General features: G+C 32.8%; 1 protein-coding gene across 15 annotated transcripts in view; it reads left to right on the top strand.

Annotated features, from left to right (window-relative positions):
- Liprin-alpha (PTPRF interacting protein alpha) overlaps window positions 1–12,852 on the top strand; it is a 42,019-nt gene extending 29,167 nt beyond the window's left edge. For 7 of the 15 annotated variants that reach the window (XM_076622966.1, XM_076622972.1, XM_033330404.2 and 4 more), the window contains 16 exons: window positions 834–1,121; window positions 1,191–1,334; window positions 1,969–2,128; window positions 2,216–2,577; window positions 2,663–2,905; window positions 2,973–3,155; window positions 3,226–3,318; window positions 3,398–3,558; window positions 3,903–3,950; window positions 5,498–5,750; window positions 5,838–5,983; window positions 6,064–6,294; window positions 6,405–6,668; window positions 6,755–6,911; window positions 6,990–7,106; window positions 7,211–12,852. In XM_076622966.1, coding sequence (XP_076479081.1) covers window positions 834–1,121; window positions 1,191–1,334; window positions 1,969–2,128; window positions 2,216–2,577; window positions 2,663–2,905; window positions 2,973–3,155; window positions 3,226–3,318; window positions 3,398–3,558; window positions 3,903–3,950; window positions 5,498–5,750; window positions 5,838–5,983; window positions 6,064–6,294; window positions 6,405–6,668; window positions 6,755–6,911; window positions 6,990–7,106; window positions 7,211–7,300 — 2,940 coding nt within the window. In that variant the 3' untranslated portion in view covers window positions 7,301–12,852. Of the gene's footprint in view, window positions 1–833; window positions 1,122–1,190; window positions 1,335–1,968; window positions 2,129–2,215; window positions 2,578–2,662; window positions 2,906–2,972; window positions 3,156–3,225; window positions 3,319–3,397; window positions 3,559–3,902; window positions 3,951–5,494; window positions 5,751–5,837; window positions 5,984–6,063; window positions 6,295–6,404; window positions 6,669–6,754; window positions 6,912–6,989; window positions 7,107–7,210 lie in introns of all 15 variants that reach the window. The other 8 variants (XM_076622968.1, XM_076622969.1, XM_076622967.1 and 5 more) reach the window with 8 other exon arrangements.
- The last annotated feature ends 29 nt before the right edge of the window (window positions 12,853–12,881 follow it).

Below are 12,881 nucleotides of genomic sequence, written 5' to 3'. Positions count from 1 at the left end.
AGAACGAATATACTCTTCTTCGTTCTCCCCTTTTTTTCTTCTGCATGCACCTCAAGCGATTTGCAAATTTACACAAGTTCAGAAAAACATTTTTTATTGCTATTCTTGAATTAAAAACATAGAGACTTAGAGTGTCCCCGTTAAACTGCATGGTGTTGAAACACAATAACAAATTGTTATCTTTGATAATATCATTAAGCGCTTTCATTTATACACGACACTAAGAGATCTTCTAGATCAACTTTAAACTATGTTCATTAAATGTTATAGAGTATGATAGTCGTGAAGCAATTACTGAAATATTGTATTTTGTTTTCATATTGTAATGAGATTTTTTAAGAAATATTAACAGAAAAAATTAGATCGATTTTATAACACTATGTTGCATAACTTGAATTTACCTTCCATTAAATGTGCCATATTATCATTGGCGCCTATGGCATGTTGTAGAATGAATATATATATTAATAATGTGTGTTTCATATTCGCATGATCTAATGAATAAGAATGAATTTTTTCCCAAGCAAACTTTATAAATGGCTTAATCATTAATGTGACGTATATATATACTGACACAAAACATCCCATGCAATATAAAAACACATTTACAACTTCAATTATAGTATATATTTCAATTAGATCTAGTATAGTATCTCAGAGATAAGAGCAGAACAAGAGAGATAATGCCTTGTTAAAACATATTTGTGTAGATGTACATATTTACATAGTGCATATGAGAAACACAATTTTTAATACTCTTTCTGTACACATACAAGTAGCATACTAGATACACATTGATTTTTATTAACATTGTATTATAACAATTATTCTAGAGCTCAGAGTTGAGCACATGGCAGCGGCGGGTAGCCGAATTAAGTGGCCGAGTAGCAGAGTTGGAAGAAACTTTGTCCAAGACTCAGAAAGACCTTCTGAAAACCCAAGAAACGAATGTCAAACTACAGAGAGATTTACGTGAAAATGTTGCCCAAAAAGAGGACCAAGAAGAGAGGATAGCGACTCTTGAAAAACGTTATCTTAATGCTCAACGAGAGTCCACTAGTTTACATGATCTCAATGAAAAGCTGGAGCAAGAGCTGCAGCATAAGAAAGCTCAATTAAAGGTAATCGTTCTTCTATATTAAATTTACAGTTTATGTCAATTTAATGACCTTTATGTAATTCATGTTTAGCTCCAAGAAGAAAAAATCGCGGCGATACAGGAGAAACTAGAACTCGCAGAACAAAAATTAGCCCAATACGCTAAGTTACCAGAAATGGAAGAGCAATTAAAGCAGAGGATGGAGGCTCTGACGCAGGTGAGGAGGCCCAACCAGGTACGCAGAGGAATTAAGTCGTCGTATCATCAATTTCTTCTTTTCTTATTCCTCTGCACTTCTATCGATACTCCCTGCCTCCAAATGTACCTATGTCGAGAATGCTTGCCCCTTTAATGTCTTTTCTTGAAAACAGTCTTCATTCTACTTCAGTTTACATATTAAATTTTTTGCAATGTTTTCCCTGTTACATTCTTCATCATTGGCCATGGCTACTCACAAACCACACAAACAATAAACACACTTCAGATTTTTTTAATTTTCTTCTAAGATTATGAAGTTAATGAATATAATATGATAATCAAGTCACTTACAAAGGTGAAGGTTGATATAAAATAATTTACTTACTTTCTACTCACTAAATATACCGAACATAGCAATCAGTGTGATTATTTTTAGAGCTTGTTAATAACTTGTAGTTTAGTGCTATTATCACATTTCTGTAGACATGTTTGTATTAGGCACGTATTTATTCTTCAATTCAATTCATTAGCTTTACATGTTAGCTCTACTGGAAGATTATATTTAGAATAAAGAACAATCTAATATATATAGATATATTTTCATGAATTCACCTCTAATTAAATTTAATACCTGCAGGCATTGATTTTAATTATGTGAAATATTTAATAAGCAGGCTCAAGAAAGACACGGCAGCGCAGAGGATAGAATACAGAGGTTGGAAACGCAACTTGAAGAAAAGAATGCAGAAGTGATGCGTGTCAATCAACGACTTAAGATGAATGAGGAGCATAATACGCGGCTTAGTACAACTGTTGATAAACTTTTATCAGGTAATTTATATGTATATTGTGTAAAGTAATTACATTACTGATAACAAATACATGCTTATGCTTATTAGCTTTGATTTATTTCTGCAGAATCTAACGAAAGATTGCAAGTACATTTAAAAGAAAGGATGCACGCATTAGAAGAGAAAAACGCACTCACGCAAGAACTGGAAAAGACTAGGAAGATTGCGGAAGATCTTCAAAATGAGAAGGCCGAAATAGTCAAGGAATTAGGGAAAGCTCGCCTTGAAATCGATAACGTGAAAAGGCAGATGCTTCAGCAAGAAATTGCGTTCAATATTCAACAAACAGATGCTCTAACTCGAAGTTTGTCCCCTAATGCAGTGGATCCAGGTTCCTTTTCTAGGAGTGCAAGTCATAGTAGTTTTGATACTCATTCTTTACCAAGAAGAACGGGTAAACGACCTGCAATCGAAGATGATCCAGCAAAGGTAGCACATAGAAGATTAGATTTTAATATATGAAAAATTAAATATATAATAGAAAACTCTGAATAACACGCTCTCAATTTTTTAGAATTATGTAGCGCGCACTTTAGCAGAGCAAGAATGGGAAAAGTTACAGCAGGCTCATGTCCTTGCAAATGTACAACAAGCATTTGATGTTTCTAGTGATGCAGAAGGTGACGGAGATAACGAAAGTTTATTCAGTTGTGCAGCTGATGTAATTAGTCCTACAGGACATACGGATGCTCAAACACTAGCATTAATGTTACAAGAACAATTAGATGCAATTAATAATGAAATTAGATTAATCCAGGTAATCAAACGTTATTTATTATACCATATTTTATATATCAATATGTCAAAGTGCACTTTTGATGAAGGAAGAAAAGCAAAGTACCGAAGCGCGTGCCGAGGAGTTGGAGTCCAGGGTTGGTAGTCTTGAACATATGAATTTGTTAGCCAGAGGACGAAGTCTCGAACGGGCATCTCCACCATTAAGTGGACGATCCACTCCAAAATCACATCATAGTCCAAACAGAGATTATTTACATAAATATCATACGGTAAGTACCGTTTACTTTATAATCCTTAATCATTTTAAAATATATTTTCAATATTTTTATCATTTTGAAGGCACCAGCATCAATGTCTCCAGCGCATCTCCATCAATATGCTGCCTCTTTAGCTAGTCCAGGTCAACTTTCGGAATCCCTTCCTGCGAGCCAGGTAAATAACTGTGATGACAATTCGACATGTGTAAGGCAGTAGCATTGACATATGTATAATTTTTTATATCATATCATAGTTGCAGTTATCAGGCGAAGAATTGCATTCAGTGAGTGAAAGGGACAGCACTGGTGGTGCAGGAAGTGGTGGTAGCGATGCAGCTTCACCATTGACTGCTCGATCGATCAGGCTAGAACGAGTAGCACAGGCACTTGCTCACAGTCAAGAGGAACTCAGAAGGTATGTGTTTAATTTTCAATTTATCGATATCAACAAACATCGAATTTCTTCGTGGATCCAATGCTTGAACTACACGAGCACTATCTGAGAAAGCGATGATAATGTATTATAAATAAAATTTTTGCAACCACATCTCTGATAATGAGGACTCTAAGTTTTTTGTTGGGAAACAAGATGTCTTTTATGTGTATTGAATATCATAAATATGCTATTTCATTCAATTGATTAATGCTTAAATAATAATACATAAATTATCAAAGTCCTTGCATACATAGAGGTGGATTGCCAAAAATTCAGTAATTATTTTGTAAGTAGTTAGCATTGTGCGTTGTTTATGCTGCCAGACGCACTGGACAAGCCGGATTTCCCAGCAGTGGTTTTCCTGCTCACAGGTTAATTAAAGATTGTAGTACTGCATGTAATCCGCAACATATGCCGCTGTGCACGACATATTTGAGTGGCCCATGTGGGCATGAAATGAACAACTTAGAAGTCGACCTAAGTGACATCGATGGTAACAGATCCTTTTTATACCTTTTTTTGGAAAAAGGGATTTACTAAGATGATCTTAGGTTTTTACAAAAAAATTGTTGTAGGGACTGATAATTATAGATACTTTTGTATTGCAAAATTCATTATGGATATTTCTATTTTTTAACTATAATTTCTTATTACAAGAAACGTATGATCAATGAATAGTATGCAAGATGTCACATATTTATGCCTACAGCCCCAATTTTCGAGCACAGTGGTACGGACGAACCGACTGATAGATCTGATAGAAATGAGTCCCTGGAAGAAACTGATATTAGCTTCTTCCATCCATCATACATTCAAGCCTGCCCAGTTCACGACAGACATCGCTGTCTCAAACAAACGAGGGAATTTAGGCAGCCAAGAGAATTGCATCGAGTTAACGTCGCGTCTGAATCTCCTGCGCGAATAAGGTTGTTTTCTAAGAAATAGGTGCAAAGATATAGATGGATCCAATAGATGCAATTAACTAATTAATTAATTAATTAACTTTCATTATCTCAATAAAAGATTATAATTGTTTCAATAGAATTCATAGATAAGGCGGTTTTTCTATATCTTTGTCTTTAAACGGTACTTATTATGACAATCCCATCTCATAAGCAGTGATCAGCTATATTTTCAGGTTTCTATGCCTTCCCTGTAATACTGAGTAGGTATTACAACTGTTTTTTCACTATTTTGCCAAACATAATTTATCATTTTGGACGTTCTTGGAAAGAAATATTTTTTATTCTTTCATATGATACTATATTGTTTTTATATGTATAAGATATTGGATTGTGATATAATGATATTTTTTCACGAATTTCCAAAACTGATATTGATATTGCTTCGTTTCTTCTTTAGTTTACTAGTTATTTGTTTGTAGTACAATTATCAGTTGTAGATATCTTGAATAGTACAAAATTAAAACTTGAATGCTTTAATCTGACTCAATTAGGAATATCATTTACATTGAAAATACGCAATTTGGAATAAAAAATCATATCACATATATTATTCGAAGCTAAATAGTATTTGTGCTTATGCTCATGTACTATCATGTATAAGCACAATCATATATCACTGCTAAAAGTCTTTTAAGTAATGCAATTCACTTGGCTCGGTAAGTTCCCTGATCATATCTTATCTCACGTAATTTAAAACATTGATCTCTTTATGCTTTAAATATTGAAGAGTACAGATGGTTTAGAGAATCCTGTTATTAATTTGGTTGTTTGATTGTCTAGTGTGATGATGTATCTTGAAAAAGATCTGAAAATAATTTGAATAAATTCAGATCACAAAAATGATATAGAAGGTACATACAGCATAGAAAAAAAGATATAAGTCTGATAGTTTGTGGGCTAGAATGCATTATTTAGAGTAGAAATAGAAACTAGATTAGCGCTCCATGCAGCAGGCATGGGCAACATAACAACGGCGCACTCAATTCTGGGACTCCCCCTTCCCCATTGTCCTCACGTCATAGCAGCCAGGACAGTTTGCATAAGAACAACTTGTCTGGTGTTGGATTGCCAATTGGACAATTGTCTAGTTCGCATTTGCACATGCAATCTACCATGAGTCCAGCAACCGCAGCAGCAGTAGCTGCAGCTCAAAAGAAGAAAGGCATTAAGAGCAGTCTTGGTAGATTTTTCAGCAAGAAAGAAAAGGTAATGCAGATTTTAATTATGTAAGATAATAACCAAATAACTAAATAAGAAAAATGAGAAAAATCAGAGAGAGAACTTTGGTTACAGATCAAGGGGAAAGATACACCAATGCCTGGAGATATACCAGGTATGGGAGGAGCAAATACACCTGCAGATCCTGATTATGGAGATAATGTTTCTGTTGCTGGCACTATGGGCAGTAAAAGCGATTTTGATCGTAGAAAAAAGAAAAGGTACATATATGTAACTAAAAATATATTCATAATTTAAATAATTAATGAATATAATTGTTATAGCACTAATTTTCTTTCAGTCCAAGTATGTTTGGAAGTATGTTAGATTCCTCACGACACGAACTTCTGGCGGAGGCAATGAAAGCTGGAACACCTTTTGCTCTATGGAATGGACCAACTGTAGTAGCTTGGCTTGAGCTTTGGGTGGGCATGCCAACGTGGTATGTTGCAGCTTGCCGGGCAAATGTCAAAAGTGGTGCCATAATGAGTGCTCTTAGTGATACCGAAATTCAACGTGAAATTGGTATAAGGTACGAAATTAAGTTATTTAACACATTCTGCACATTTTGGATGACAAGCATGATGGAGTTCCATACAATATAAAATCACTAACATTTAATGTAATAATTTTTATTCTTAGTAATCCTCTACATCGATTGAAACTACGGTTAGCTATTCAAGAAATGGTGTCACTTACAAGTCCATCAGCACCAAAAACTTCTCGCACAACCTTAGCATTTGGAGATATGAACCACGAATGGATTGGTAATGTTTGGCTTCCAAGTCTTGGTTTGCCACAGTATCGGTCCACTTTCATGGAGTGCCTTGTTGATGCTAGAATGTTGGATCACCTTACCAAAAAGGACCTTCGTGGTCAACTTAGAATGGTTGATAGTTTTCACAGGTGATAAATCATTAAAAACAAAAATTCATGTTTAATAGTGATTTTTAGATCCCTTGATCTGATCCGAATTGTATTTATTTTTACAGAACAAGCTTGCAATATGGCATTTCGTGTTTAAAGCGATTAAATTATGATAGGCAACAATTAGAAGAAAGGAGACGAATGGCGGAAGGTGCGAACGTCGATGTTCTTGTATGGAGTAATGATCGTGTTATAAGATGGGTGCAATCTATCGGCCTGAAAGTAACTTCATTTTACTGCTTTCCATTTTATAAATCATTCATACTGTAATGATGATAAAACACAATTTCGTATTTTTAGGAATACGGTAACAACCTCTTAGAATCTGGGGTACATGGAGCTCTTATAGCCCTCGATGAAAGTTTCGACGCGAATAGTTTTGCTCTAGCTTTGCAAATTCCAACGCAAAACACACAAGTAGGTTTTAGTTTAATGTATTGCTATATAGTTATCAGAGATTAAAAATTATATATAATCTTTACTATCTTTACTATTTTTACCATTTTTCTGTACTTCAACAGGCTCGGCAGTTGTTAGAGATGGAGTTCGCAAATTTATTAACAGTAGGAACAGAAAGGCGACTCGATGAAGCGAATAGTATGAAATCCTGATCCAACTCGTCTAGCAGGCTGCCTCATCTTCAACCACATCACGTCTAGTCCAAAACCCCAGCTATTACTACTCTCTGTATGCAAGTGTGTTGTAAAAGTTGTAAGAGCTTTAAGTATCATTCTAAGGGTATCTTCATACTGTTAAGAGCTGTAACACGCGGTGATATGAAAACACGATCGGACATAATCTGTTAAAAGAAAATGGTGATTTATTGTATGTTCAAGGAGAAAATTTAAAACGTTTTATCAATTTTTATGTCGCGTATGTTTCATAAACCGTTTGTTACGGATTTCGGATAAAAAATAATAATTCTGAATCAATTACTCTCATATAGATACTGAAATGTAGTGAGCGGTCAGGGAATCGTGAAATATATTTTTCCTCGAAAGCCCAAAGAATCAGTTATAGGTAATTACGACAATAATTCTGTCTAATTTCACCTCGATTTCTTAAGAATAGCAAGACTTGTAGCTTTCGGAATAATGAATATCATGGTAGTTCGTAAACATTTTCAGGACGTAATTGCATATTTCTTATACTATATTATGTACTTATACTATGTAACAAATAGTTATAAAACAACTGTCTATTTTGATAATACCACATACCGCACAAAATAAAAATCCCCAAAATTATATTAGTGCCATTGCTCTCGAGGAAACTATTTATGTACAAGGAAAAGACTGCATTCTATATTTCTGCATCTATAAGACAGTGACCTAATAAGCCATATATATATAAAACAATATATACATATATATATATTATATATATATGTATATATATATATACACACACACACATATTACTTCATACAGAAGGAGCGCTGGAATACTTGTCCTCCTCTGTTATTTCGATGAATTTTAAATGTTTGTAGATCACATATAAACACGTAATATATTAAAGAATTACACCGAAGCAACTATCGTAATTAGAAAATTATCAGACAACCGGTTGCATGGACGTGTTTAAAGGAACTGCTTTTTATTTATCGTGAACTAAGGAACGGACATTTTATACCAAAATAATCGCGCAATGTATAAGTACATGTACGCAAAGTTAGTAGGTGTTATAAAATTAAGGAACTTTGTAACTTTAATTGATAATGAACTCTATCGATCAGTCACGTATATCGTTATACTATCTTTATTTTGTTTAATCATAAGGAAATCATGTCTCATTCGGCTCTCTAGCATTTTTTATTCATTCAAAGAAAAGAATTTCATGTCGATAGTTCATTTGCAAGTATTTCTTAACATCTTGTTTCAAAGTTCCAGGAATGACTATTAGTAGACTCGATCGATAGTGAGAAAGAATTCACGAAGATGAAGAGCGTTATAAATATAATAAAAAGTCACGAGGTAAAAGAAAGAAAAAATGAAATAAAGAAGAAATGGCCATAACAAGAACAGCAAAAAAATACACTAACAATGGCCATAAATATTATTTAACAGTAATGACGATGTTGCTGAAGACAATGATTGCGATGATAATTATAATTACTCATTACAAAATGTTATCAGGCTGAAGGTGTGGCGAAAGACTGAGATTACGACAGTGACTGTAATGATAAAACTGGTCATGATAGAGACGATCACAATAATGATGATAAGTTATAATGGGATGTTGTTAATGTTGTTGATACTTGAGGAATCGTTGTTGATGTTTGTTTCCCTGTGAACTACCCCCTGCGAGCTGTTCATTCGTTGTAACTTCATTGCTCTGCACGACCTTCCGAATGGGCGCATACGTACCAAATAGTTTCTACCAAAGAAATTACAATGCAGTACGATGATTGCACAGTCGTACACGTGTGTACAAGAATGTAACGTTGACACTTGACATATATGTACGCAGTAGGAAGATCAAAATATGTCTTACATGTAAAGATCATAATGTACAGTCTCATTCTTCAGCGTGTAGAAATCTTTTTCTTTTCTAAGTACCACCGATCAGTTGAAATATTTCTAGATAATCAGAAAGACTCGCTAAGCCAAAGCAACGTTACGCTACCTCAATACTGAGACAAGGTGGTACGCTCCTGTTTCTTTATATAAATGTTTTAATAACTGGTCCTATGATTTTTAATCGTCGGCTAATTCCTTTCGGGGGATGTTAAGTCCGAATTTCTTGTTGATATTGTGTTGAAAGATAACTCGTCGTAGTAAAAACGTTTGCATATGCAAATTATATTATTTAGTTATTAAAGAAAACTGATTATCGGAATATAGAAAAAAACAACGATTAATAATTCGGAACTGCACACGTGTTTAGTTATTTTAGTTACACTGAACAATCTCCAAAATACTAGTAGAAAAGTTTATTTGAGGTAAAACATTTCTACAATAGTATTACAATGTATACCCTTTTTTAATCCTAATGTAATGCTACACGATTGTACAGAACTAATTTGTACAAATGAATAGATATACAAAACTGAGTCACTTTGTGAAACAGAATGGCCGTCTCTCCCTTTCGGAAGTGTCTGCAGTATGTGTAAATGACTGAACTTATTTTTAATGTACGCTAGTTAATAGTGTCAATGGACATTCCAAGGAAAAGAAATAAAAGCAAACCTTCCAAAAAGCAGCCACATTCATAATCGCATATATGTAAATCATGACTCGATATGTAGCAGCTTTGCCGCCTTCTATGTATTTAACTATAAATATATACATAGATACGAAAAAATTTCGCCTGAATCCAGCCTCCGACTGCTCGGTATCGAATAGAGCTTGAATAAGCAAAACTAATAGCATCTACTATATACGTAATGTTTTTACCAAAAAATAATGAACAACTGCTTAAACTTAGGATTTGTTTTGCTTTCGAATTTCTTCTATTCGGTACAAATTTATGCCCATAAAAGGATATGTATTATACCCTTTTAGAGTGTACATGCTGATGAAGAAGCAAAACAATGAATATTAAATATTGTCTTCAGCAATGCTGAGCAAACTGTTTTGTTTAAATGTAACAGCTTTATGTGTTGTATAACAAATTATCAATACCTAAAGAAAGACACTTATAATATTTAAGTTTCTTTATTATCAGTTTACACATATCATAAGATTGTAAAAAGTATAGAGGAAATGAAATTACATTAAACGAAATATTGTTCTTCTGTATAATTCATTTTTGGTTCTTAGACGAAATATACATGCTAATACATGGTAAAAACATGCACGTAAAACATATGTAATATTGTGATGTAACAGTCTGTATTATGTGTTATTTCACAATGTATCTTTTCTTTCGTACACTCTTTTTGTATGCTCAATTCGGCCGAACTGCCGGAAGAACAAGTTTAACGTTATTCTGGATTTTTGTATGACATATGTTTGTGTGTGTTAATGCTAGTTATTGTACATATGTTAGCGCGTGCGTACGTGTGTGAGTGTGTATGTGTATATATCTTTCCCTGTGTATATACGAATTATTTATTAACATCCCTGTAATTTTTTTAACATTTTATTGCAAAGCCCAATGCAGGTAAATATACTACAATCCTAATAATAACAAATGTTAAATCGCTATTAAATATCCAATTACTTTACTTCTGAATGAATATTATAGTAAATTTTGTTGGAATATATCTATATGATGGAATTTTTAGATTAGATTGCTGCAGTAATTTGGAAAGAATAATATTGGGTTGGCAATTAAGTGATTGCCGATTTTGTCAATACCACCTAATGACAAAATCCGCAATCACTTAGTTGCCAACCCAGTAGTAAATATGCAACAAATATTTCAAATAAATTTATTCAGGAGCAAAGGAAATCGATCAAAGTAAAAAATTGTGTGTGCAACAAGTGCATGGGTTGGGCCCATTTTAAATGAAAAGAAAATATTTGGTTTATGTAACATTTTTGTCAGAAGCATCAACTACAAGATAAATCAAAACCCAAGAGATTTGTAGATCATTTAAAAATGTTTGTCTTGTATGCGATGATTCTGTACAAGTGCATAAATCATCAATATGTAATTATACTGATTTTTATTTATATCTGACTATTTTACCTGGATTCTCAGGTAATTGTGCCAGCATAAAAATTTTCAATTGTGCTAGTAAGCAGGTAATCGTCAGAAATATTTCTAAATGTGAAGTAGTATAAAACTATACATACATATATTTGTGTGTGTTTTATATATATGTATGTATAGTATGGTACACAGTGCACAAAGAAATAAATTTTTTAATTATTATCAGAAGATGGTCGCTAAAATGATTAGTTAAACTTTATATTGTTCTTATAAATCAGTTTTTTATGAAATTTGTACTTATTCGTTTATCATGGAATTTTTATTTACTTAAGTTATATATTCTATATTCAGAATAATTTTATACTTGAAAAGTATAAAGGAATATTGTTTCTAGCATTTGCAAATCACTTTACATGATTATTTATTTCTTTAAGATATTTTTAATTTTTTTGAAAAATAAATAGAAAACAAATATTAGACATTATGTTATTTCATTATTGCAAATAATGAAACTTAAAATGTTTGCTAGAAATTTAAATATCATTTCAAATATAAATATACATATATATACATAAACGCACATGTATATACGTGTGTATATATACATATATGTATAAAACTGTGGCAAATATGGAAATGAAGTGTGCGTGTGAAAAAAGTGATGGACTATTCAAATAATACCATATATCTGAATGAGTGCACTGTGCGATTAATGCATAAACCATTTGCCCCTTTTTTCTTTTTAAAAGTTTTAAATATCATGTACTACTTCACGTTTCTTATATCGAATGTAAAATAGTGTGTTTCCTGTTAACATAAAGCAACTTTTTAGCTGTGATGTTAACAATAGAGAATTCATATGGAGGTGCAAAACAAGAGGGGAATTAGTATAATAGAAATGAATTTCGTGTTATATTTATTATAATGACAATTCAGTATTATGATATGTACCAATGTTTGCAGACTAAGAATTCTACTACCAGTTAATGTCATTGCTAACAGAATGTGACAAGAAACTATAAAACAGCACACATTTAAAAAGAATCACAACGAGGCACAAATTTTGACAGGGACAGTGGATAACTTTCTGTGCCCACAGTACACTTGGAGTCTTAAGCAACCAAGAATTGGATCTGAGATTTCATAATACAAGTATACGCGCGTGTGAAAAGTACTAAAAAAAAATCATGGAAAATGGGGACGATAACAGAGCATAGTTATCGCATAAATAATTATAATGATAATATTATTATTGCTACCATTACTGCTGCTAGTGCTACTACTATAATTATTACTATTACTACAACTACCATTACTGCTACCACTATCATAACTATTACTACAACTACAGCTACTACCATTACCAATATAAATTGTCCTTGTAATTTTTATATGCTAAGTGTATACTTTAATAGGATAAATGAAAAAGTATGGGAAATGAGTCACAGTAAATGTAACATAACAGCCCTACTTGTATAAGGGGGCAGAAACTATGTTAACTGAACTATGAATTATAAATATTGTATAAGACGATAAATAATAATTATTATTATCATTATTATAATTATTATCAATTGAATTAGCAAATTGTAA

The sequence above is a fragment of the Bombus vancouverensis genome, chromosome 12 (genome assembly GCF_051014615.1).
Source record: "Bombus vancouverensis nearcticus chromosome 12, iyBomVanc1_principal, whole genome shotgun sequence".
Classification (NCBI taxonomy): domain Eukaryota; kingdom Metazoa; phylum Arthropoda; class Insecta; order Hymenoptera; family Apidae; genus Bombus; species Bombus vancouverensis.
Note: the sequence above shows the minus strand (reverse complement) of the source record. Positions and strands in the feature narration are given on the sequence as shown.